Below are 27,829 nucleotides of genomic sequence, written 5' to 3'. Positions count from 1 at the left end.
ATTGTTTATCTACAAAGGGTTTTTACTTCCCAGAAATATTCCTTGAGTTGTATGGCATCTAACCAACATTCTTTGTAGATAACACAAAAGATTTCCCCCTCTTTGATAGTCTTAAACACTCATATTTTTTATTAACCAAGAGTTGCGTAATTGAATGGGTTGGTATCTTGAAGCTTATGTGCTTAGAAGTGCATTTTCTTGCTTGAGGGCAAGCAAGAAGTAAAGTGTGGAAACTTGATAAGCTCCCAAGACACCTATATATTTGAGTATAAATATGCATGTTTTATAGCATTTTTAGCATCCTTATGTGATAATCTTATGAGATTTTGTGCTTTAAATTCATTAACCACACACAAAGCTACCTTTGGTACAAATTGAGACATTTCAGAGGTCTCGGGAGCCGTTAGGAACAAGGAACGAGCGAAACGAGTAAACCGAGCAGGACAGGAGCCCCAAAGAACCCAGAAAGGAGCATTCACGCGTGAAGGTCGCGTGAACACTTTCCAGTAGCTGTCCACGCGAGCCTTCACGCGTGAAGGTGGCGTGAACGGGACACTGCGAGGAAATATTTTTAGGGCGAATTTTCGGAGACTATTTAAGGAGACTTGATATAATTTCAGGGGAGGTTCCCAATTCCATTTTCATCTGTTTAAATTTGCATTTTCTCCTTGTAAACGGAGATTTGAAGCTTGGATTGAAGAACCTATTTCATTTACTAGGTGATCTATATTTTAATCTTTATCTATTTTTCTTATCTTGTTCTTAGATTGAATTAGCTATTGATCTTGAATTCTTGATTATGTGTGGCTAGTTTAATCTAGGGTTTGGATTGTGTGAAGTTATGTTGTTAGTGTGATGATCCTATTTCTTATTGAGGATTTAATTGCTTTGCTTGTTAGAAAATTCTATTCTTGTCTATTGATTGTTGTTTTGATGAGATCTTATATGGATTTGACCAATCTATTGAGAGATTGAGTTCTTGACTCTATCATGGTTTTGATTTGAGTTGAGATTGAAGCTTTGTGGCAATCGTAGATCCTATGGAATTCACATTAGAAATAGTAGGAAAGTGTGTAGCTAAGGTGTTTGATAAAATGTCTTTTAGGGGTTTTGGTTGCTAAAAGGCACTACTCTTAAGCCTAAGATGCCCTAGTACACAGAGGTGGAAAAGGACTAAGAAGACACACTCTTGAATAGCCAACATCATTGCACCATTTATCCACTACTTGAGACACACTAGGATGCAACATAGATGATCACGATCAAATCCCTTGTTTCCATATATCTTATTTCTCATATCTTATTTCTTATTTCTTATACTTTGCATTTCACTACCTTATGATCGTTTATACCTCACAACTACCATTCACCGCATTCACCACCCATACTCGTTGCATCACATGATTCGATTGATTGAAACTATTCGCATTTGACACACCTCCACGTCCCTCCTTCGAGACCGACGCTCGGGGAGTTATAGACTCTTCGTTTTATCTTTACACATACATACCCCATTCCAACTCACCGCACACAAACTGCAAAACTCTTCAGCGATCATTTTTCATAGTCAACGGAAATTATTTTCCGTTGACCGCATTTTCCAGACGTTGTCAAATACCGAAAACTCAAAAAATAATTTCCATAAATCATTTTTTATGCTACCAAATACACCCTTAAATTATATGTTACCATCTTTCACATCACATTAAAAAAATAACTACCCAACAAACACAAAAAAAATAAAAAGAGAATTAATAAAAATTACAAAAAGGTTTAGACGTGCGACAACCTTTTATAATGTAGATTATGGTTGCAATATATATATATATATATATATATATATATATATATATATAGAGAGAGAGAGAGAGAGAGAGAGAGAGAGAGAGAGAGAGAGAGAGACTAGAGATTAAATCAACAGTTCAAAATGATTTTTTTTTTTTTAAATATGGTGGCATTATGATAATTTTGTACGTGTAGGTTCAAAACTTAAGGTGCGTAAGTATATAACATTAGATGCTTAAGATTAAAGCTTAAGTGCCTAAATTTATAGCTTAAGATGCCTATGTTTAAAGCTTGCAATCTTGATCTGATGAATCAAATTGATCTTCTAAAATGAGCATAAACAATTCTTCGTGAATCAACGATCTTGGCTCAGCCGTGTTCATAGCATCAACCTCGACTCCATCATTTGCTCCTTCATAACTTCAAACTTTAGCTCCAACCTCGACCCCCCACTCTTACAACTTTGGTTCGAACTTGGTCATTTTCAATAGCCATCAACTTCGACTCCATTATAACTTCAAACTTTAGCTCCAACCTCGACCCCATCATTGACTGTACTCTTACAACTTTGGTTTGAACTTGGTCATTTTCAATAGCCATGAACTCTTCATAGCATGAACTCTTCTTTCATCTGTTAAGTTAGGCTTCGACTCTAGCTATATAGACCTTAGCTCCAACTTTGGCCCTTTAGGATGAATTTATGCTAGGAGCTCCTTGATGGTTATGTACCTCATATTTCCTCTTTATTATCTCCAACATCAGCTCTTCTCTTTCTTTGGCGAAAGAAACAATTTTGTAATTCGAACATGAGACCTTATACTTAAGGTTGCACTCTTCTTCTCCAATGCTTCATTAGAACCGTTGGTTACCAAAATTGCAAATATTATATAAGTAACCAAATAAATTCTGAAGGGTTCTAATTTCCTTAGTGATTTGTAAGATTTTTGGCTTAGGTTTGTTTTAGGAGATCATCCACTAGACTCAAAAATAAAATATGGGAAATTTTTAAAATTACAATTTGGCTCATCAAAACTATTATACAATTATTCCTAACATAAATAATTTTAGTCAAGTCTCATTAATCGAACTCGACACATAAAATAGAATGGAGAGAGTAATTTTTTTGGTGTCGAGAGAAATACATAGTCAATATTCGAGAGTGTATACTATCAATACTAGATAAATTTAAAATGAGAAATGTAGTGCATGATGATTCTCTCTTATTAATTTTTCTTTAATTGTTTGTATTTATTTTTGTAATTATACTAATAAATTTATAACTCTTAATAATAATTGAAACATATTAATAGAAATTTTTAATATTAGTTATTTCTCAGAATTATAATCTAAAAAGATAATTTAAATAAGGATTAAAACAAACTAATAATATTAAAAATTAATATTTAATTATAAAACTATGTAATATACATAAAATGTAAATTTAAAAAAATAGATTCATACCAAACAATTGACTTTATTACTTTATCAAATATCAATTTGGGCAAATGTCTCATTATTTACTTAGCTGCTTGTACTTAGTGATTAATTTATTAAAATTTATAAACTACAATGTCACCAAGCTAAGTGAAAAAACAAAACATAAAATAAAGATGGAAGTTCTAATTAATTCAAAATCATATTTTACGTCAAGGGAATACTACGAAGAGTATTAATTATTAAATTCATAGTTAAAATGTATTTCATAAGAAACACATTCTCAAAAGTTAATGACATTGGAGTAAGTGTTTCTAATATATCTTTAATAAAAATGTTATATTCAATGAATATTTTTATATAGACTATATTTATTTATGATACGATATATATTTATTTATTCATTCATTGTTTAATTTCAAAATCTTCAACAATTAAACGAACTAAAAAAATTTCATATAGAAGGTACGCAACTGATTCACACAATTTTTAAAATATTTAAAACATACATATTGTCTCCAAACGCAACATTACATACTAAATGCGCAATAAAACAATGTTACATAAACTAAGTACTGAAATCCGAGTTTAACAAATTCCAAGAACCTTGCTGAGAATCTGAAAATGATGAAAAACATAAAGCTCAAATTAAATCGTTCAATCATAGATAAAATCAAACCACTAATTACATCAAACTTCTTCATGTATCAATTCAAATATCATAATCCAAGTTTGACCAGCTAGCTCACAAATTTGTAACAAATATGCATTCTCAACATCGATTTAACTTTATCACATTAAATCAAACTTACCGAATTTCCGTGGTTTTACACCAATAATCATTGTCTACCACCACTGCATGTTCTGCGCTAGCTGCATATATGAATATGACGTAACCAATAATCTATGCTGCCTATTGACTCTTTAAAGTTTATATTTGAAAAATTAATTTTAAAAAGCATATAATAAAACATTTATAAACTAATGAAATCGAAATTACTATACATGTAAATGAATCAGCGCATCAAATGCCAACTCAAATTATTTGCTCCCCAGTAGATTTTCCCTAATAAAAGATTAGACATCTTATAATTACTTCATTCCAATTCTCATAATAATTTAATTTGTTCTAAATTAAGTTGAATATTTATAAAATTAAGCTTACGTACTCATGCACAAAGTAGGCTGCAAATGGGAGGCATTTTACTCTGGTAAACCATGGGAGAAGTCCTCGAAATCTATCGCAATGGATCATTGCTCCCAATCCCCCAGCTGAAGAACCAACAAGAAGTGCCTACAAAAAAAAAAATAATAATGTTGTATTTCAAAAAAAAAAAAAAAAAAACTTAGACTTGTCCCTTCATATATATATCTATATATAAGTAGAGTACCGTACATTTTGGGCACCATTCATGCCTCTAGATAGGAGATCATCCATAGTAGCTCTAAAAATTCGAGCACCTCTGTATGTGACATTAGTCACATTAAAAAAAATAGTAAAAATATTTAGTGGTATATTTTGAATGAAAAAATATTTTAAATTCAAATTTATAATACTTACACTATCAGGTGCTTCGACATCGCCAGTGAATGACGATCCGTCACAATACGGAACATAGACTCTGTTCCAATTGTAGAAATCTATATATATATATATATAACAAAATTCAGATTAAATAAGATTACTTATAAAAATAATGAAATAAATAAATTTATTTGGTTTTAATTACCTGGATTATTTGTTGGATTATTGGAGAGAAAATCTCTAAATGTAAAAGTCAGACTTATATTCTTGGTTGAACCAGAACTTTTGCCATATGTAGCACGATTAAAGCAGTCCGTTTGATTCACACACCAACCTCCACCCTTCAAATCGCATGATTATGCATGAGAAGAAAAAAAAGTATAGCAGAGCACATTTTAAATTTGTAGTTTGAATATCCAAAATATCAAACTTTAAATATATATTAAAAATTTATTATTGTTATGATTAGAACACATTTTACATCTGAAAAAATAGATCAGAGCTTAAGCTTAAGTATGGTATAACAAGAAATGTGCACAGAGCTTACGTATAACATGCAAGAACCGAATTTAATGCCACCCAGAATACGGTACATCAGATTTATAAGATTTGTGACAAAACAAACTCAATTAGTTTTAATTTATACTACATCAGATTAGTGGAAAAAAAAAATGTAGTACGGTTTAAGATACAATGAATTTTGTCCATATATATAAAGATAAATTCATATGGGCCGGCAATGAGAAGTGATCTAATAATCTCATAAAAGTTATAAATTGAGATTGTAATTTTTTGAGAAAATGAATAGCATAAACACATATCATAAACTTAGAACTAACCTAACACAAATAATTATGGGATTTATATTTTTTGTTTTCTACAAATTAATTAAAGAATGGGGTGAGGATCGGAAGACATACTTGTAAAAATACGAGCCAGTTATTAGCACCATCCCCTTGCCCTTGTTCATAATAATAGGCGGACGGAGTCCCGTCTAAACAAACTGTATATAAAGAAACAAAAAAATATTAGTTCACAAATTAATTAAAGAGCCAATGGAATAAGTAAGGCATATATATATATATATATATATATATAATGTAACCTAGCAAGCAATCTAGTTGCTACCTGCCCCTTTGACGATGACATTTTGCACCCATGATATTGGAACAATATCGTCTGGAGTTTGAGCCTGAAGTGGAGTGGTGAGGATGACGATGAAGCCAAGCAGTAGTAGAAAGGTTGTTGTTGCCATCAAATCTGTTGAGAGGAAGTGTAAATGAGGAGTATTGATTAGAATGCAGAACGGGCAGAGTCAAATCTTTTGAAAAGTAAGAGAGGAAGGTAAAAGAGAAGTATTCATAACTCATAACACACAATATGACAATAAAAATATATTTCCAAAAGTCCAAAACACAACATTAGTAACTCACTGGGGAGTCACTGGCAGACTAGCAGTAAACAAATTTATTTATTTAATTAAACATTTAACAAAAATTAAAAACAATAATTAAAAATATCACCTGACTCGTTTGCGTCGTCGGAAGACTCGGAACTGGTTCGCCGAATTGCAGAGGTCGGGGAGTTGGAGGTCAAAGCTTCGGAGCGAAGTAGCAAACTCGCCGAGAATCGGAGCGGAAGATGTCAGAATGATTCAAGGAAGCTAAGATGGAAGAAAGTGATGTTGTGAATCTGTTAATCGACGAACACAGCTTATATATACACATGCAGGGTTTATGTAATGACTTTAACACCCCTGCCTTTTCTACACAAAACAATGTGTACTTCCCTCCAACAGATCGAAGAAGCAGCAAGGCGCGACAGTGCGTGAGGGCGTGAGGGAGTGACGACGTAGAGTCGATCTGTATAAAGCAAAGAGAATGAATACAACCCAACAGATGGAAATTGAAGACAATAACCTACCATTTTAATTTTTCCTATATTGCCCTTCTCCACATTAATTAATTTCACCTACCTAAGCTATTAATTAAGACTTGCATGCACATCGATCATATATACTATATAACTCTGATAATTGATTATACTATATAACTCTGATAATTGATTAAATAGTTACGTTAAATATAGATTTATTAATTAAGACTTGCCTGACCTGCCATCTCACGGATTTTTGTTTATGAGACGGGTCTGATCAATATGTAATACAATACTTATAATGGCAAATGTAATACCAAATCAGAATAAAATGTTTATTATTTATATGGAAAATGTAATACTTTTGAACAAATATATAATATTTTTTTCATTTTGATGTAAATGTATTACATTTTTCATCAAAAGTATTACATTTGTCTTTATAATTGCAACATTACTTATAAAGGAAAATATAATATTTCTTATAAAAAAAAGTAATACTTTTACATCAAAATATAAAAATATTATAAGGACGAGTACAACTTTAGGTTCAGTTTTTGATTTTTTTTTGTTCATATTGATGCTTTGGATGCCATTATATTATGATCAATTATCATGATTTTTTGTTTTTGTATTTTTAAAACATTTATTCTCATTATATATATGATCATACACAACTAAACATCAATATTGGTAATCATTCCAATTCCACCGTACTATCAAACATGTAAAATACTTTCACTAAAACTCATTATCAATACAAGTATTTGATTCCCGATTCTAATCTGCGAATCAAACAAACCCTTAACCTTAAATAGATAGGGAATGGAGACTTGTGAATTCAATAATTTTAGTTATATATGCAACACATGCCACATGCTCTCTCTCCCTATAATTACTCTCTTTATTAAATAGCACATACAAGGTGTCTGCCTACAATTACTCTCCCTACAATTACACCCCTACATCTCCCTACAATGGGTAAATTATTTATTGTTAGTTCGTAGATATTTTATTGAATTTGATGTGGTGTTGCACTTATTTCTAATGAGAACATTTATTTTCAAAGAGTAAGTTAATGGAATATGTATAAAAAATATTCTATACTTTAAAATATTAACTTTGATGATTAGTTAACTAGTTAAATATTAATTTAATACAATAGACAAAAAATTAAGTAATTAAGATATTATTTGATCGAGTTATTTATACAAGATTTTCATAATGTGATTTACATCTCGTTCAATTATTTAACTATAATCACAAATTTACTTGCACTTCAATGTTCAATTATTTATAAAAATGTCACCATATATATTTTTTAAATTAATGTTTCTGATCCGTTAGATTTGGACACGTACGTGGACGGTTTTGAGTCGTTCTTAGTTCTACACCACAGGTGTTAACAAAATATTATCACGGCGGGAAATCTCAATATTTGCATCCAATGAAAATTGGACGGAAAATGATATATTTTGGTCGGAAAAGAGGTTTCCAACGAACATACCGAGCAATGGATGATTTGGAAAACTGGTCGTCAAAAATTCCATCCAATTTTAATTTTTTGTCAAAAATTGCATCCAACAGATAAAAATGGATGGAAATTCCAGACAATAACCACCATTCTTAAAACATGGGAATTTCCGTCCAACTACATGCGGTGGTCAAAAATTTCGACCAACGTTCGACGGCAAACTCACAAATTATATTTTGTGATTTTCCTTACAACTGTTGGACGAAAATTCCGCTTAACAGTTGGACGGAAATATCGAGTACTGAATGTTGTGAGTTTCCTTCTAACTGTTAGTAGGAAAATTCTAAATTGTATGAAATGTTTTTATTATTTTTATATTACCATAATTTTATTTTTACCTGTTGTTAATAAATTTTATGTCATCAACAAATTAATGGACGACGCACTAAATTTCAAATTGAAAATATATTTAAACATCAAAGTTATTTAAAACAAAAATTATGATCATGTCCATAGTACTTCCAACAACGGACTATTTTTACTAATAATAGCAGCTGGCTGGTCAATTGAATATGGATAAAAATATTACATTTCAAAATATGAACTCGATCGATCTAATATTGATTCATCAGTTAAATATCAATTCATTGTAATAAACCAAAATATTCATTTAAATTGGTTAGGATTTTGTAATAGACCATACAACAACGTAATTAATATTGAATATGGATTAAAAGCACTCTACATAAATTAAAAGAAAAAGAGAAATGGCTAAGATTGTCAACTGCTAGCTACTAGACTATATATAACTAATTTTGAAACTGAGCACATGCTCATCAACGTAACATAAAATAAAGAAATAGATATGATTGTTGAAAGCTACTAGCTAGAGTAAATTAACTTTACGCATATGAGTTGCTTGGTTTACTTATTGCAAATTGGTTACATATAACATTTTTTTTTTCTAAATTGAACTTTTGAATGTGACATGATGTGTACTAAAGTATCTCAATTAATTAATTAATTAATTGATTAATTAATTGGCACAACACGCATATTAATTAATGCTTTTCAATTTATTTTCTATTTTTAAAAATTGGGATTCGACAAGATGTTATTTTCAATAGATAGTTAAATCTATTTGTACATAAAAAAAAATTCAAATAATTTTAAAATTATTATTGAATGATACGATCTTGTATCAAACAAGTACCACTTTGAGTGGGTGCTAACTCTAAAAAGAAAATTAGAAAGAATACTGCTGGGTATGTGTACCCATGATTCAATGGTTTGTGAGCTTGAATTAATTCATTGTTAGTTTAAGGCACACCACTTGTGTTGCAGCTGTTTGTATGTGTACCCATACAACCTTTAGTCCCATTAGAGTAATGATAGGACGAGAGAGCACATGGTATGTGTGTTTGAGTGTTCCTTACATTTAGAGTATGTTTTCAAGTGTAGATTTTTTCATTCATAATCGATTAACCAGCTTTAAAGAAAATGAAAAATAATTAAATTGAAAAGTATGAATGATCTCGCTCGTAAATATTCATTTGGCCGATGTTAAAATTGATTTTGAATGTAGCGCAGCTAAGGAAATGCCAGATAAAATTAAATATGGGTGAAATTTGAATCGTTAATCTAGATACAATATGCGGATATCATTCATCTTTGTTGAATTTGCATAGTTAGATATATAATTGGTTACTACTTTATATGATATTTAAGTGTTTCCTTTCAGACTTCAGACACATTGCTTTGTCACACTTTTGCAGCGCATGCACAATTATTATTGTGTGGACCATACTATCAAATAATATATATTCAATACACAATAATGTATTTTTAGTATATTAAAAATGTGCATTGTATGAAGAGAAAATACATTATTTGAGTACTGAAAGTACATTATTTTGTATAATGTACCAGTACATAAATAATGTACTTTTAATATAATAAAAATATATTTTTTGTTATGGTCCACACAATAATTTGCAGGTTTTCTTTCTGTTTGCCCACATTAATCAAAATATTGGGATGTTAAACATTTTTCGAATGTTTCACGAAAAACACTAAATTTACAACAAAAACTATTTTTCTTGGTATTATCTTTAAATACTCTTAAATTTGGCGGCCATTAGGTTAATTGGATGTCATCAGTATGTCACTGGGTTTTGGGCCTTGAAGACATAGGAGAATATTCTTCGAAGTGCATTACCAATTTTAAGTTTTTTTTTTTTTTTGATTTATTTTTCTTTTTTTTATCTTTTCTATTTTGCATTATGTTTACCCAATTACCCTCGGTACCAATATAATATCTGTTATACGAACAAATAGTACAATATTCAAAATTCTAAGAATGCATACTGCATTAATAATATTAGTGCTTTTTCATATATATATATATATATATATATATATATATATATATATATATATATATATATATATATNTATATATATATATATATATATATATATATATATATATATATATATATATATATATATGGTAGGGTTCCAGTGAGATCACTTATTTAGGTAAGATCGTGAGATCAGATCTTGTCCATCCATGTAATATTTTTTAATGGTCTAGATTGATTGACATACACTCCATTCGCACACATTTAATCACTGGTCGCACACACTTCAACTTGGAATCTTAATCAATTTAGACCATTAAAATAATTTGAGATCAAATCTTGTACATCACTCTAAAAATTTTTAATGGTCTATAGATTGTTTATTTTGATATACCTACTCTGTTCGTACACATTTAATCACCGTTCGCACACACTTAATCACCGTTCACACACATTTAATCACAGTATGCACACATTTAATGAACGTTTGCACACATTTAATCACCATTCGCACACTTAATCACCGTTCGCACACACTTCAACTTAGAATATTAAATCAATCTAGACCATTAAATTATTACATGCATGCACAATATTTGATCTCACGATCTTACCTAAACAAGTGATCTCATATGATCATAACTATATATATATATATATATATATGTATGTATGTATGTATGTATGTATGTATGTATGTATGTATGTATGTATGAGGCATCAGGTGTGGCCTTGCTCTTGTGTGCGGCTGTGTGGCCTATTCTACATCATCACGATTTCGTCGCAATTGCGATCACTACACTCGTCGGTGAGAATTGTCAAAAAAATAGAATTATATACATGCACGTAAGATTTAAAAAAAAATATACATGCACGTAACACATAACCTACAATTACCATAATCCTAATATATCACAGCGCAGCCGTCAGATCACCTCAATCCAAGGGCGTATGCTAGGCCACACGACCGCACGTGATGTGCAGGCCACATTTGAATAAAATTATATATATATTGTATTTCATATAATATTATACATACATTTATATTATTTACATTTAAAATTCTCAAATTTCATGTGACATCTAATACCGCAATGCTTTGCACCCCAAAGACGATATTGTTGAAGAGGTAGAACAAACTATTTGAGTATGCTTTGAGAAGACAAATTATAACTATTATCATGCATTAATTGCATTAAACCAAATATGTTTAGTTACAACTTTTTTAAGTTTAGAGTCCTAATTAGTTTTTCTTATTATAAAATTCCAAAGTGTATTTGAGTATTTGACCATCTTTCCAAAAATATATAATTATTTTTGTTAGAATAAAAACTTTTTTTTTGGTGTAAATCACAAGGAGTTCGGGGTCAATGTCCATCCGTCTTACGGTTTCAGTCCACCCGACTAATCCCGGTTCGCTGCTAGTACAGTCCCCGTCACTTGTGACAGTCTATGCTCTCCACTACTCAAGTCGTTAACTAGAGAGATGTTTGTGGTCAGTGTTTATCTGAAGACACTACAAATTAAATTAAATGAATAATTTTCAAGAGAATTTATAGAAGCTGAACAGATCGGTAGCTATTATAACTCAGGTAAGAGGTAGGCAGGTAGAATGCATTTAGTTTGATGTGTAATTTGGGTGCAGTGCTTCCAATGCAATGTACCTTAGCTTTGATTTCATATGGCAGATAGATATGGCCTCTGCAGCTTTACTCCTCCATCTCTATAGGAAATGAAAATTTTCAGAGTGGATCGAAATTAAATGATGACCAAAATCTTAGGGAGATTCATCCTACAGTGCCTCCGTCATAACTATGCTTCAGTCCTGTACGTTAGACAGTGCCTCCGTCATAACTATGCTTCAGTCCTGTACGTTAGACTCCTCCCCCGTCATAACTATGCTTCAGTCCTGTACGTTAGACTCCTCCCCGTCTTCTAAATGAATGCTTAATTATCATGTTCTATCATCCACCTAAATCTTAGTGTGCATAAACATAAAACTGCATTTACATCATATTAATAAGGGAAACTGCTCTGAAGGGCAATTTAGTAAGGCACAACAGATTCCCAAATGAATTCAATAGAACCGTTGAGTAGTACCATTGGACCAACGAGTTTGTTTAACTGGTCTATTAAATCTGTTGATTATTCCTATGATCCACTCAATACTAAAAAAATACTTTTAATGTCGGTTATTTTCCAAGTAGTTCTCGTCGATGTATTAAATAAATGATACGACATTAATTTTAGAGAAACCGACGTCGTATGTTATTTAAAAAAAATTAAGATACGAATCAACGTCATATTCCCTTTTAAAAATTTTTTAATATAGAGATATAATGTCGGTTTTTGAAAAAAAATCAAAGTCATATCTCTTTAAAAAAAATAAATAGCAAAAACCTACATCGTATCTCTTTTAAAAACTAAATAGAGATACGAGGTTATTGTGAGAACATTCCTAGTACAAACTCAAAGTTTTATCGATTTACTTTGGAATTGCATAGGATGCAAGAGGAGCAAGTATCAATTGACACCTTAATTAAAATTTTGTTTGAAATGATAATTCTACCAATTCATCCTACAAAATTTATTATAAAGGAAACTAACAGAATTTTTGAGCAAATTAAATGATTGAGAAAGACCATGCCTTGGAAGTTGGATTGGAACTTATAATTCATTGATTGCCATAGGTTTACCAACAGAGCTCATGTCATATCTGTTACAAAATAATTACTAACTATAGAAAGGTAGAAGAAGAGAATACAATAAGTAGACGTATACAAGTACAACAAATCAGTATATCAATAACAACAATAACAACACTGTTAAATTCGTAAGAAATAAATCCGAAAATAACAATACAAAGTAGAAAATCCAAGTCGTGTATGCCACACTTTCCTTAAAACCGATTCGCTACCTCCCACGGGTGCTAGGAGCGTTGTAGTGTCGGTCTCCCAGGATAAAATGGATTACAATAGTATAGTTGAGCACTCAACCAACACTATTTTCAGCGAACTAGAACAAAGTTGAACACTTGGAGTAAGAAGAAGAAGAAACAACACTCTTGTTTTTGCTTTCACACTCTGGTTTTTCTTCTTTTGGATAGAGGAAGAAGGACAGATGAAATATTTCGGACAGAGAGGGAGAAAGCAAGTGAAGTGTACTGTATTTTTTTTCGGATGAGCTGAAAAGATAATAAATATCTCTTAGTTGAGACATATAGTAATGGGTACACCACTAATCAAGATAATAAGACAAAAGCCATAATAAAGAATGTTAGACATTTCTCTAACCAAGACTAAAAAAGAAGAGGGATTCCTTTTGTCTTATGGAAAGCAAAACATTCTGACATTGGGAGTTGCTTTATTTAAAAAAGAAAGAAACACTCCTTGGTGGCTTTGGAATGGTGTACTGGCGTGGGAAGGGAATGCAGCCTCCATAATGCTTTGTTCCATCCGGCTTTGGGGAATTGAGAAGCACACCAACAATAAAATATTGGAGCACATGTCTCCAATATTATTTAATCACCTCATTTCCGGAACAAATTCTAATATGGAAGCATTATCAGCACCTTTCACTGTTTTTCCGGTTAACAATGTCGAATAGGTCGAGAATCAATATCTCATTCACCTATTAAATATTTTTGACCCACAAATATTTGTATCACAAAATATTATTAGTCAAAAATTTTCCAACAATCCCCCACATGAATGAAATTGATTTCGAGATAGGAAAAAAAAGACTCGATGTGTTCAACGGTCGATTCCTGCATAGAATAGGTAGGTGTAACCCTTTGAACCTTTCCTTGTGAAAATATATTTACTCTACTGATTGTTCGGTAGAACGTGGTGTCCTTGAACCGTACTATCATTTGTGTAGACGATGATATATCTTACACAGGAACCTTCCAACCTTTGTTCTGTTCTCATGGGTGTGCCCGTTTTGGCCATGGAACACCGTTCCGGTTCTGCGAGAGTTTCTAAAGAATTGAGCCCATTCAATTCTCCTTCGAAGCGGTCCCACTTCTCTCTCACATAGGTGATTCTTTACCGAGTATCCCGCATACTCATGTCAACCGACAATTTGAATCATTAAAGCATCAATGTGCTAGCCTCGCACGAGAGTCACTATTTTAAACGAGGTGAGATAGGGCGTCTGAACCCCCATAGTGACAAGCTTTGTTTCATAATTTAGTTGTCCCATTGAACCTAGGTGCCAGCTAGGTTGGGTATCCACTATAAAACGGTTATTCCAAGGGCTTTAGTCCCATTCCTCGTGCTAAGTTTTCTATAACCTCTTTGCCTAATCCTTTAGTTAGAGGATCTGCTATGTTATCTTTTGACTTTACATAGTCAATAGAGATAACACCTGTTGTTAGAAGCTGTTTAATGGTACTGTGTCTGCGACGTATATGTCTAGACTTACCATTATACATATTACTCTTTACCCTTCCAATTGCAGCTTGACTATCACAATGCACACAAACTGGAGGTACAGGTTTTTCCCAACTAGGAATATCTTCAAGAAAATGGCGTAGCCATTCGGCTTCTTCACAACATTTATCCAAGGCTATCAGCTCAGATTCCATCGTGGATCTAGCTATCACAGTTTGTTTCGTGGATTTCCAAGAAACGGCTGCACCGGCTAATGTGAACACATAGCCACTCGTGGACTTAGAGTCCTTAATATCTGATATCCAATTAGCATCGCTATACCCTTCAAGTACAGCAGGATATCTTGTATAGTGCAGTCCTAGATTACGAGTATACCTTAAGTATCTCATAATTCTTACAATTGCCTTCCAATGAATATCACCGGGATTACTCGTATATCTACTAAGTTTGCTAACCGCAAAGGCAATATCCGGCCTAGTACAACTCATTAGATACATTAAACTACCAATAATCCGAGCGTATTCTACTTGAGAAATACACACTCCACTATTTTTGGATAGATGAACATTTGTATCCAAAGGCGTCTTAGCCAATTGATTATCTTCCTTGTTGAATTTTTCAAGGATTTTATCAATATAATGAGATTGACTCAACATAAGACCATTCGGTCTTCTAACAATTTTAATTCCAAGGATTAAATCTGCTAATCCCAAGTCCTTCATGTCAAATTTCGAATTTAACATGCTTTTGGTAGATATTATCATTTCACCGTTACTACCAACGATGAGTATATCATCTACGTATAAACAGAGAATAACGTAACCGTCTATTGTTTCCTTAGTGTAGACACACTTGTCATTCTCGTTTATCTTAAACCCATTGGTTAGCATCGCATGATCAAATTTTTCATGCCATTGCTTTGGTGCTTGCTTCAAGCCATATAATGACTTAACCAATTTGCACACTTTACTATCTTGGCCTGGAACAATAAACCCTTCAGGTTGTTCCATATAGATTTCCTCATCTAATTCACCATTTAAGAAAGCGGTTTTAACATCCATTTGATGAAATTCACCATTTAAGAAAGCGGTTTTAACATCCATTTGATGAACTTCCACATTTAAGAAAGCGGTTTTAACATCCATTTGATGAACTTCCAAATTTAAGAAAGCGGTTTTAACATCCATTTGATGAACTTCCAAATCTCGTAAAGCGGTTTTAACATCCATTTGATGAACTTCCAAATCTCGTGAAGCAGCTATGGCAAGTACCATCCTAATAGAATTTATTCTCGTCACGGGAGAATACGTATCAAAGTAATCAAGACCTTCACGTTGCCTATAACCTTTAATTACAAGTCTAGCCTTATACTTCTCGATTGAACCATTCGGTTTCATCTTCCTTTTAAAGACCCATTTAGATCCCAAGGGCTTGCTACCCGGAGGAAGATCTACTAGTTCCCAAGTATGATTCTGTAAGATAGAATCCACTTCACTTTTTATAGCCTCTTTCCACATCGGTCATTCTGTAGAGGTTACAGCTTCTACATAAGTTTGAGGCTCATTTTCTAACAAACATGTTAGAAAATCTGGTTCATTTTCTAGTAAACAAGTTAGAATATTAGAGTCATATTCTAACAAATAGGTTAGGAAATCTGGACCAAAGGATTTTTCAATCCTAACTCGCTTGCTACGTCTAGGCTCGAGCTCGGGTTCTTTTCCAGATTCTCCACTGTCATTATCCACAATTACATCGAATGTTTGCTTCGATGTACTAGGTCCCTCATTAGACCTACAAGGAAATACATTTTCAAAGAAAGATGCATTTCTTGATTCTATTATCGTGTTCTTGTGTACATCCGGATTGTGAGACTCGTGTACTAAGAATCGATAAGCACTACTGTTATGTGCATAACCAATAAAAATACAGTCCACGGTTTTAGGACCTATTTTTATTTTCTTAGGTGTTGGCACCAATACTTTTGCAAGACACCCCCACACTTTCAAGTATTGATAGGAAGGCTTCTTTCCTTTCCACAACTCATATGGAGTTTTATCAAGCTTCTTGTGAGGTACCTTATTTAAAAGATAATTACTTGTCAAAATAGCTTCACCCCACATATTTTGAGGTAGACCCGAACTTATCAACATCGCATTCATCATATCTTTCAATGTGCGATTTTTACGTTCGGCAACACCATTTGATTGAGGCGAGTACGGTGCTGTACGTTCATGTATAATACCACTCACTAGCACAGAAATCACCAATAGGTGTTTCATACTCACCACCTCGGTCGCTTCTAACCGCCTTAATTTTCTTATTAAGTTGGGTTTCTACTTCATTCTTATAAAGAATGAATTTTCCGATAGCTTCATCTTTGCTTTTTAGCAAATATACATAGCAATAACGAGTGCTATCATCAATAAATGTGATAAAATATTTATTACCACCTCTTGTTTGTGTAGATCTAAAATCACACAAATCAGTATGAATTAAATCAAGTGGTTTACTTTGCCTTTCAACCGATTTGAAAGGTGTCTTAGTCAGTTTTGCCTCAACACAAATTTCACATTTATTTGCATTAACTTGGAATGTTGGAATAAGATTCATGTTAATTAATCTACGTATAGAGTTAAAGTTAACATGACCTAGTCTACCATGCCATAAATTGGAAGACTCAAGCAAGTAAGCACAACTAGCTTTATTCTTATTCATCATGGTCATTACATTGAGTTTAAACAACCCATCAAGTACATAACCTTTCCCAACAAACATTCCTTGCTTAGACAAAACTACCTTGTCTGACTCGAAAACCATCTTGAATCCATGTTTGTTTAACAGTGAGCCAGAAATCAAATTCTTCCGCAGCTCCGGAACATACAGTACATTGTTCAATGTCAGTTCCTTTCCAGAAGTCATCTTCAAAATCACTTTACCCATGCCCTCCACAATAGACTGGGCAGAATTTCCCATCCATACCTTCTCCCCTTCCACGGTCTCAAAGGTAGAAAACAAGTCACGGTTGAAGCAAATATGCCTAGTTGCACCAGTGTCAATGAACCACTCACGTTGGTTGGAGCCCACGAGGTTCACTTCAGTCACCATAGCCGAAAGGCTAATTTCTTCATCTTTCTGACTGCTTTGCTCAACAACATTTGCCTGCGGGCTCTTGTTTTTCTTCTTTGGAGCTTTGCAGTTAGTTGATTTGTGGCCAGTTTTGCCACAGTTAAAGCACTTTCCATGGAATTGGTTCTTGGAAATGCCTCCTTTAGGACCAAGCTTCTGTTTGCCCTTATTCTTGGGACCTTTGTTGTGCTCCACAACATTGGCCTTAGAGCCACCAAAAACAGGAACAGTCCCATCATTATTCCTGTTGTCCTCCTCAATTCGAAGTCGAAGAATCAACTCCTCCAAGTTCATATCCTTTCGTTTATGCTTAAGGTGACCTTTAAAGTCCTTCCAACTTGGAGGCAGTAAGTGGATTATGGATGCCACTTGAAATGATTCACCAACAGCCATCCCTTCTTCATGAATCTCATCGAAGATTAACTGAAGTTCTTCGACTTGATCCAACAAGGGTTTTGAATCCACCATTTTAAAGTCAAGGAATCGACCAACCACAAATTTCTTTGCGCCAGCATCCTCACTTTTATACTTGTGGTCCAGAGCATTCCACAAGGCTTTGGCCGTGGCATATTTGCGATATATATCATATAACGCATCTGACAAACCACTCAGCACATAGCTTCGGCAAATGTAGTCCGAATCCTTCCATGCCCGCACAGCTGTTAGGTATTGTGCATCAGTCTGTCCTTCCATTAACTCAGGACCAAGCTCGGTTAAAAACCTTTTCAGGCCAAGAGTTGTCAAGTAAAACAACATTTTTTCTTGCCATCTCTTGAAGTTCTTCCCCTTGAACTTCTCTGGTTTTTCAACCGATCCACTTGGTACTGACACCGGTACCTGCATCGTAGGGGTAAATCCTATGATGCCACCCCCAATGCCACCCCCAATCTGTGAATCAACTTTCACTGGGGTATCCGAATGAACAACCTCATTGCCATTCCCATTGTTGTTATTATTATTATTCTGATTATTGTTGTTCTCACCACCGTCCTTATCAACCTCCATATTAGAAGACATTGTGACTCGGTTTTAAGATTGTTACAAAATAATTACTAACAAAGTACAATAAGTAGACGTATACAAGTACAACAAATCAGTATATCAATAACAACAATAACAACACTGTTAAATTCGTAAGAAATAAATCCGAAAATAACAATACAAAGTAGAAAATCCAAGTCGTGTATGCCACACTTTCCTTAAAACCGATTCGCTACCTCCCACGGGTGCTAGGAGCGTTGTAGTGTCGGTCTCCCAGGATAAAATGGATTACAATAGTATAGTTGAGCACTCAACCAACACTATTTTCAGCGAACTAGAACAAAGTTGAACACTTGGAGTAAGAAGAAGAAGAAACAACACTCTTGTTTTTGCTTTCACACTCTGGTTTTTCTTCTTTTGGATAGAGGAAGAAGGACAGATGAAATATTTCGGACAGAGAGGGAGAAAGCAAGTGAAGTGTACTGTATTTTTTTCCGGATGAGCTGAAGAGATAATAAATATCTCTTAGTTGAGACATATAGTAATGGGTACACCACTAATCAAGATAATAAGACAAAAGCCATAATAAAGAATGTTAGACATTTCTCTAACCANTAAGACAAAAGCCATAATAAAGAATGTTAGACATTTCTCTAACCAAGACTAAAAAAGAAGAGGGATTCCTTTTGTCTTATGGAAAGCAAAACATTCTGACATTGGGAGTTGCTTTATTTAAAAAAGAAAGAAACACTCCTTGGTGGCTTTGGAATGGTGTACTGGCGTGGGAAGGGAATGCAGCCTCCATAATGCTTTGTTCCATCCGACTTTGGGGAATTGAGAAGCACACCAACAATAAAATATTGGAGCACATGTCTCCAATATTATTTAATCACCTCATTTCCGGAACAAATTCTAATATGGAAGCATTATCAGCACATTTCACTGTTTTTCCGGTTAACAATGTCGAATAGGTCGAGAATCAATATCTCATTCACCTATTAAATATTTTTGACCCACAAATATTTGTATCACAAAATATTATTAGTCAAAAATTTTCCAACAATATCTCTCAGTCATTCTAAATTTATGCTAGGCAACCCATGTTTCTCTTTACACCATACAAACCAATCTTTCCTTCTTCCACTCTTCCAATTAATACATGCATACGCTATGGTTTATTTTAGTTTTATTTTTATTTATTTTTATTTCTATTAATGCCTTTCATAGTTAATGTCTTTCTAAATTTCATATTATATGAAATTTGATGTTTCCAATTTCCATTTCTGTGGTTTCATGGTTAGGAGTATCCCCACATACGTCTTCTAATTTATAAAATATATAATTTATTGTCTACGATGGTTAGGCGTACTCATGATGATAGCTGTCTAAGATGGTTATTGTTTGAAATTAGAATATGCACATATATTATAAGTAAAAGTAATACCTAAATTGTATTGTCACATAATAGTAATTATATGAAAAGAAGAACACATTTCTTTGGTTTACAGATTGAGTATTAAATTTGTAATTCTAATTTTTTTTTTCTATTTGCAAAAAGAATAAAAATTTTACATGAGGTGAAATTGGATTTGATATTTCCAATTAGTATATTTGTGTGATTTTATTGTTACAAAACCTTTTAAAATCTTCAATAATATAATATGGGCAAGAACAATTATGTAAAAAGGAAATTAAATATGAGAGTATGGATCAGAGGAGAGTATGGAGAGGGATAAAAGGGGGGAGGGGAGGGGATGGATGACATTTGCAAAAGTATGATGGGATGGAGTGTGAGGTAAGAAGTAACTTCATTTATGGGAGCATTAATGCTTTCAATTGTAAAGACTAAAAGTTGGACACACCTACAAAACTCTTAACTAGCTTAGACTGACCTCACTTCTCAACTCTTCCCCCTCTCAATTTTTTTCCTACTATTAATTAAGACTTGTAGTTATATATATATATATATATATATATATATATATATATATATATAGTACCGAGTATTAGTCAATTATTTATCCTAACATGTAAATTCAATGTTTTGATGGTTTACACATACATAACGATTGTCTAAGTAATGATGCAGTTACTATTAACGAATTATTTACCCTAACAAATTGAATGATTCAAAGCTCTATTTGGATGTCCAATCTAAAGAAGAATGAATGTAAGTATGTAACATCAAGTGCATTAAAACCTATCAAATACTATTTCCATTATTTCTATGTTGAAAACAAACTCCTCCATCTACCACTATATAGCATCCAGAAATTATGTATGAGGGCATTATATTATTTTCCTTTTTTTTTTTTTGAAAAGAGAATTTTCAATGGATATTAACAGCTATTTGTAGTTCAAAAATGATCAAATAATTTTAAATTTATGATAAATATATAAAATAATAATAATAATAATAATAATATCATTTTAATTTATTTCAAATACATTAAAGGAGCATTTGATTCAAGGTATATAAAATAGTTACTATGAGTATAATTATTTTATATAAATTTTTAAAAGTTAATAATGATGTGATAACTCTCAATTATTACACTTAAAAATAATTTACTTCCTGTACACCCTTGACTAGTGCCTACGAATCTTTTCTTATCAGAAAAAAAAAACCCAAATTTATTCGATCTGTAAGTATCTAACGATCATTGGATTTGCATCAATCATATTTATCAACTTAGAGTAAATTAGTTTTACACCATATGAATTGTTTGGTTTATTTATTGAAAATGTGTTACAAATGATACCCTTTTAGCCTATTGCTAAGATAGACTTGTATATTTAACATCTTTGATTTTTTTTTATCTCTAATAATCGAATTTAATTGCCAAGTAGCTTGTAGCTCAATGATATTATATTGTAATATAGTCAGTAATACTAAAAAAACACTATAATTGATTTTGAATCAAAACACATGTTTATCAACATAAAATAAAGAAATAGTTATGATTGTTACAAATTACTAGAGTAATTAGTTTTACATAATAATATGAGTAGTTTGATTTATTTATTGAAAATTTATTATAGATGGGATGTTATTTTTTTCTTTTCAAATTGAATTTTTATGGAAAGAAAAGGGAATGCGTGTCTGAGCTCTGATGTGTGTCAGTCTGATATGAAAAGCAAAGGGAATCGGAATGAAAGCTTCCCTCATCTCCCCTCATTTATAACAACATTAATGTGACCTCAACTCCCCTCATCTCATCTCTCTCATCTCATGCCTTGAAAGTATGTGTTTACGAACAAAGCTCATGCCATATCTCTCATCTCATGCCTTGAAAGTATGGGTTTACCAACATAGCTCATGCCATATCTCTCATTCATTCATAATTTATGCTAGACAACCCCATGTTTCTCTTTACAACATATATATATATATATAGTATGGGCTATTTGCTAGGATTCAACCTTTTCTAAGCTTTCATTTGGTGGTACACCTATATACCATATTTAGTTTTGACTTCAAATTCATATATAGTATTAATTAATTTTTTGTTCTACTATGCAATTTCAATGCTTTAGTGCACCGTAGACCCTGATCCTAAACGATGTAATTTTGAATTTTAATTTTGACGGTGACCGTTTGTTGTTCAATTCATGTTGTAGTTTTTTTAATACTGTAAAGCATGTGTGTGTGCCTTGCGTTATCCGCTTTTATGTCTTATGTTACGTAATTCTGTACCTGGACAAATTAGTAGTTATATAACAAACATATTGTGTGTCTTATGTTATAAATTTATGCCTTGTCTAAATAGTGTGTCGCGAAGGATTTAGAGGCGGTTTTAGACAAGTGTTGAAATTCTTGACCAGCATTGCATTTAGTGGCGATTTTATAACTGCCTCTAAAAGTGATGCATTTTACTTTTGCTTTTAGCGGCGGTTTCAAAACCGCCTCTAAATATATCTATTTATTTGTTCATTTAAATCTTTGTGGCGGTTATTAAGTGTTGCTAAATATTTTTCTTTATTAATTTTTAAAAATTCTAGTGGCGGTTATTAAGTGTCACTAAATATTTATATTTATTTATTTTTTAAAAATTAGAGGCGATTTAAGTGTCGCTAAATGTTTTATAATTATCATTTAATTATATTTCTTCAAAAATCTTTATATTCAAATACGTATTATAATCACAAATAAACTCTATGTACACATTTAATTGGAAAGAAAAATCAATTGTAACTAATATTTGTCAAATAATTTTTGCAATCACAAAACACTATTCTTCAAATACACGAAGTTGAGCAGATGCAATGCAGGATACAACACAATAAATGAATACACGAAGCCGAGCAAGATGCAGATACTAAATAATTCTCCGTAGTAATAATCATCATCTTGACTTAAGATCGTGTAAGCTAAAAAGCACTCTATAAATAAAATCATCTATTTTAACTCGTTCAAGAACAGTTGTATCACTTCGTTTTCACTGCAATGCCCATCAAATCCCTCAAATGCACCCCCAATCTACCCCTGCCTTTCTTAAAATGGTTGGTTTTTGAACAAAAATTATGTGGCACTACACTAAACACAGATAATGCAACCTCAAATTATCAGTTGAAGTATGCTAACAAATGAGCAAAATAATCGGGAAAACTTGTATTGGCAACTTTCACCCCTAACCAGGAGAAAGAGGCATAATTTCTGTTAATTGAAGAGGCCCTTTCACTAAAATACTCACAATTACAATTTTATGAAATGAGTGGGAGAAAACCACATTTCTTACCACCAAAGCCTCATTTGCTTGTAGATGCTTGCATTTATCCGGATGAACAAGCAAAGATAACTACACATATAAGTTACAAGTTACATAAGTACATTAGGTCAATTATAAATGAATTAGACAAATAATTAATAGCAAGTTGTTTCATTAAGCTCAACAATAAACCCTAGATTTCTCGAATCCTTCACATCACTACATCGCAACTAGTCGAAATTTTGGAGACATACAATAGACTTACAGCCTTGGTGGACTCACTCCTCCGCGACCAAACACCTCCGCCTCACACTCAGCCGGGTCTTCGAACTGGAAAACAAGAAATTGAGAGTCGGTTAAAATTTAAAGATCAAAATGACATTGTTTTGATTCAGAGTTCACAGTGCTATGTGGACCCTGATCTATAATATAAAGAGTAATACTACACATACTCCCATTTTATACTTCAATTCTTACTCCCAGCTTAGGTGTTATATTCTGATTCATCTAAAAAAAAATTGATGGGCCACAACTTCTATTATTTTCTTTATCTTCTATAAATCAAATCATAACACATGGCGGGAGTTTTACTCCATGGGAGTACATGTATCATTTTCCATAATATAAATTGCCTAGTTTAGTACTTGATTTCAATTATAAAAGACACTAAACTCAATTATTTCCCTTCAAATGTGGCCAGTTTTAGCATCGATTTCGTTTAAATATAGAACAAGCTATACATGTTGCTAAGCTAAAGTTTTCATATTAATTAGACAAATTGCAATTATTTAGAGACCCAAATGCAATTTTAAAGTTGGAGGATCAAATTGTAGTTTCGCATGAGTTCGATACCATATTTGATCCTTATTGCTTTAAAAATTGATAAGAATAATTTATTACTATTATTCATCAAGAATGTTAATTATCTAGATATGGATTGGTTTTTAATATGTGACGTTCCAAAAAAATTATTTAACATAAAATTTAGGAATTGACATATCATCTGAATGATAGACTTTGGTTTTGGAGAACTAGAAGATCTTCAGCACACTAACCTTTCGTTTGGTTCGCAGAATAGGCCTGAAATGGAATAGCATTTTCAGTAATAAGTCTATTTCGCTGTCTGGTAAAATCTTTTCCCTTTGCGGGAATAGAGATTCCTAGGCCCCCCTAGGTATTAGGCTATTCCTAAGTTCTCAGGAATACCCTAATGTTGTTATTTTCCCCATGGCGTTTTGGGAAAAGATCTTCCTTTTCCCAAAACGCTCCTATATTATTTAAAAAAAAAAAAAACTTGTAACTAAGAGCAATTAAGGCACCTTAAATGAATGAGATTTTGGCTCTTTAAGGCTTTCTCATCCTGTTGTTAATTTCAAAAGTGAAGCAATGCTTTTCTTATATAGGGGACCTCAAATGAGCTCAACTTCATAAGTTACCGATGTGGGATCAAAAACTTTAATTTGTGTTTTAAAAAAAATTATTTTATATATAATTTTGTTTTGTATTATTATTATTATTATTATTATTATTATTATTATTATTATTATTATTATTCATTTTTTCTTATTATTGTTATTAATATTATTATAAGTTTTATTTTATTATTACATAATAATAATATTAATATTAATAATAACATGAATGTCCTTCTTATTATTATTATTATTATTATTATTATTATTATTACATATTTTATAAGGTTATTTATGTTATTCTATTCCTGGCTTATTCCAAAGGTGCTGTAAGTAGTAGGGGACTGGCCAAGTGGTAGGGGCAAATTATTGCATGGACCATGGTTCACACAGCTGTGTGGACCAAAAATAAAAAGTACATTATTTTTATATCGAAGGTACATTATTTTTGTATTGTAGCAGGTACATTATTTGACAGTATGTATGTATCAAATAATGTACCTTCAGTACAAAAATAATGTACCCTAAAATAATGTACCTACAGTATAAAATTAATGTACTTTTTATTTTTTGTCCACACAACAATGATTGAGTAGTAGGGGACTGGCCAAATGATTTGCTCCATTCACATAGGTGGAGATCGAACCCCCAACCACATAACCATTATAATGTGCCTTAAAACACAAATCGTCAATTCCACCTAAGCACAAACAAATATTGGCTAACAACAATGAAACATAGATTGAAAATTTTAATTTAGAAATGCCGTGCATGATTAATCTCTATTTTTAATTTTACTTTAGTTTTTTCTTTTAATTTTTGTAATTATACTATAAAATTATTAATAACTCTTAATAATAATAGAGTTTCTGTCTTGTTCCCACGAGCTAGTCCACGCTCGTGGATGTGGGCGTGGAGACCTCAAACCATGCTCATCCTGTGGTTGCTTCCTTGTCAAGTCTATATGCTTTCTTCAATGAAACACAACGAGTCAACATTTGCCTCCATCCATGTGGAAGTGTTAAATGGGACACCAAATACCACTTGACCACAAGGTCGTTGGCGCTTTCTTCATGAGTTCAAACCTACAAAAACCATCTAAAGTGCACCAAATGATAGAGTTTTGCAAGGGTTAGCACAATAAAGCACATAGCACCATAATTTGATCACAAAAGGGCATCAAAACAACACAATTCAACCCCCTATTAAACCCTATTTCATAGGTATCTTTGGCACCTATCACATAGTCATCGGAGGAACCAAAACCTTAGTACTTGCGTTGCTACCAGACATTATCTTGGCTTCAATGAGACAATGACATGTTCTGATAGTTTAGGGATAACCAATCTAGTACCATTACATAAACCAAGTGAATGAATGGTCTTTGTTCATCAACAACATTACAGGTGAACCAACCTTTAACATCAATGAATGAGTAGATACACTGGAAACTCTTAAACCATTTATGAACTCTGGTGTGTGCGCTTCTGCAAGGATTCCACTGCTCGAATCTGATTTACAAACAGTGTCACAACTTAAGTGCATCTTACTTTCAGGAATATGCAATACACTCATATATTTATTTATGGAGTTAACCACATCAAGTATTGTTGCTAGTATTGCACAACTATCAAGATAGCTAGGAATCCTAGGATTACATCGTTCGGGTAATAACATATCATCTGGAATATCAACCTCTACATATTCATTGTTCTTACCACAAATTGTTCATTCACCGATAACAACAATCTAATTAGCAAAGTCCTCAAGTTGTTTTATATCAACAGCATGATTCGTCTTATTTAAGCGCAAGTTCTTTGTCAACCTCAATACTTTACAACTATTCCAAAGATACGATGAATTTATAGCTGCAAATACAATATCTTGTCTACATTTGGGTATCACTGGCAATATTTGCCGAAAGTCTCCACCAAATGCAACAGTATTTCTACAAACAGTTGGTTCAGCACTCGAGGGATTGTCAAAGCGCAACAAATCTCTCATTGTTTGGTCCAGCTCTTCCAAATAGTTTTGTGCATCATAGGAGCTTCATCCCAAATTATTAACTTGGTCTTAACAATCAACTCAACTAGGTGGCTGCCTTGTTTAATACGAAGTATTAACTATGAAATGCATTTAATAGTTAATATAAAATTAATATTATTATATTTATTTTTGAAAACTTATTATATTTATTTTTAAAAAACTTGTTTAACTATAACACTTCAAAGCAGTGTTTGTGCACTAACGGCACCGTTATCCCCAGCCGATTAAACTGTGTCGTTTTGGACATGGGTCAACCTTGTAAGGAGGTAATCATTCGGTACACACAACAATGTTGATTACAATTCATAAATACATAATGTACATTATTTTAACTCATAAAATATATTGTTCTAATACATAAATTACATTAATTCTAACTCATAAAATATATTCCCTCCATCCCATTTTATGTGTTTGATTCGGTTAACGAAACTTGACTGGAGTTATTTGTAATTCAATTTTTCATAATATTAGGTTTAGTATTAATATACAAAATTTATATATTTAGAAACTACACTAAAAGTACTATTGAACACAAAAAATCAAATTTAAAAACAAGTAAAAAATACTAAAGAAAATAAACAAAGACGAAAGAATTAGTTTGACCAATGAATAGTAAGAGTGACAGATAAAATGGGACAAAGGGAGTATATATTACCCTAGAAATTTCATTATTCTAGCGCATAAAATACATTATTCTAACAC

General features: G+C 32.4%; 1 protein-coding gene across 2 annotated transcripts; it reads right to left on the bottom strand.

Annotated features, from left to right (window-relative positions):
* Positions 1-4,071: 4,071 nt before the first annotated feature.
* On the bottom strand, positions 4,072-6,474 carry LOC116013240 (pectin acetylesterase 11-like). Of its 2 annotated transcripts, XR_004097228.1 has the most exons (8): positions 6,268-6,474; positions 5,873-6,004; positions 5,665-5,747; positions 4,950-5,085; positions 4,781-4,860; positions 4,616-4,682; positions 4,389-4,513; positions 4,072-4,285 (listed from the first exon to the last, which is right to left on the bottom strand). XR_004097228.1 is itself a non-coding variant. In XM_031252890.1 (7 exons), exons 2-6 carry the CDS (start codon positions 5,997-5,999, stop codon positions 4,665-4,667), a joined length of 444 nt encoding a protein of 147 aa, XP_031108750.1. In that variant the 5' UTR covers positions 6,000-6,004; positions 6,268-6,474; the 3' UTR covers positions 4,072-4,513; positions 4,616-4,664. The 2 variants fall into 2 exon arrangements, 1 of the variants encoding a protein (XP_031108750.1); XM_031252890.1 differs by having other exon boundaries at positions 4,072-4,513.
* Between the last annotated feature and the right edge of the window lie 21,355 nt (positions 6,475-27,829).

This window comes from Ipomoea triloba, chromosome 1, assembly GCF_003576645.1.
Source record: "Ipomoea triloba cultivar NCNSP0323 chromosome 1, ASM357664v1".
Taxonomy (NCBI): domain Eukaryota; kingdom Viridiplantae; phylum Streptophyta; class Magnoliopsida; order Solanales; family Convolvulaceae; genus Ipomoea; species Ipomoea triloba.
This window is presented reverse-complemented; position numbering and strand designations above follow the sequence as displayed.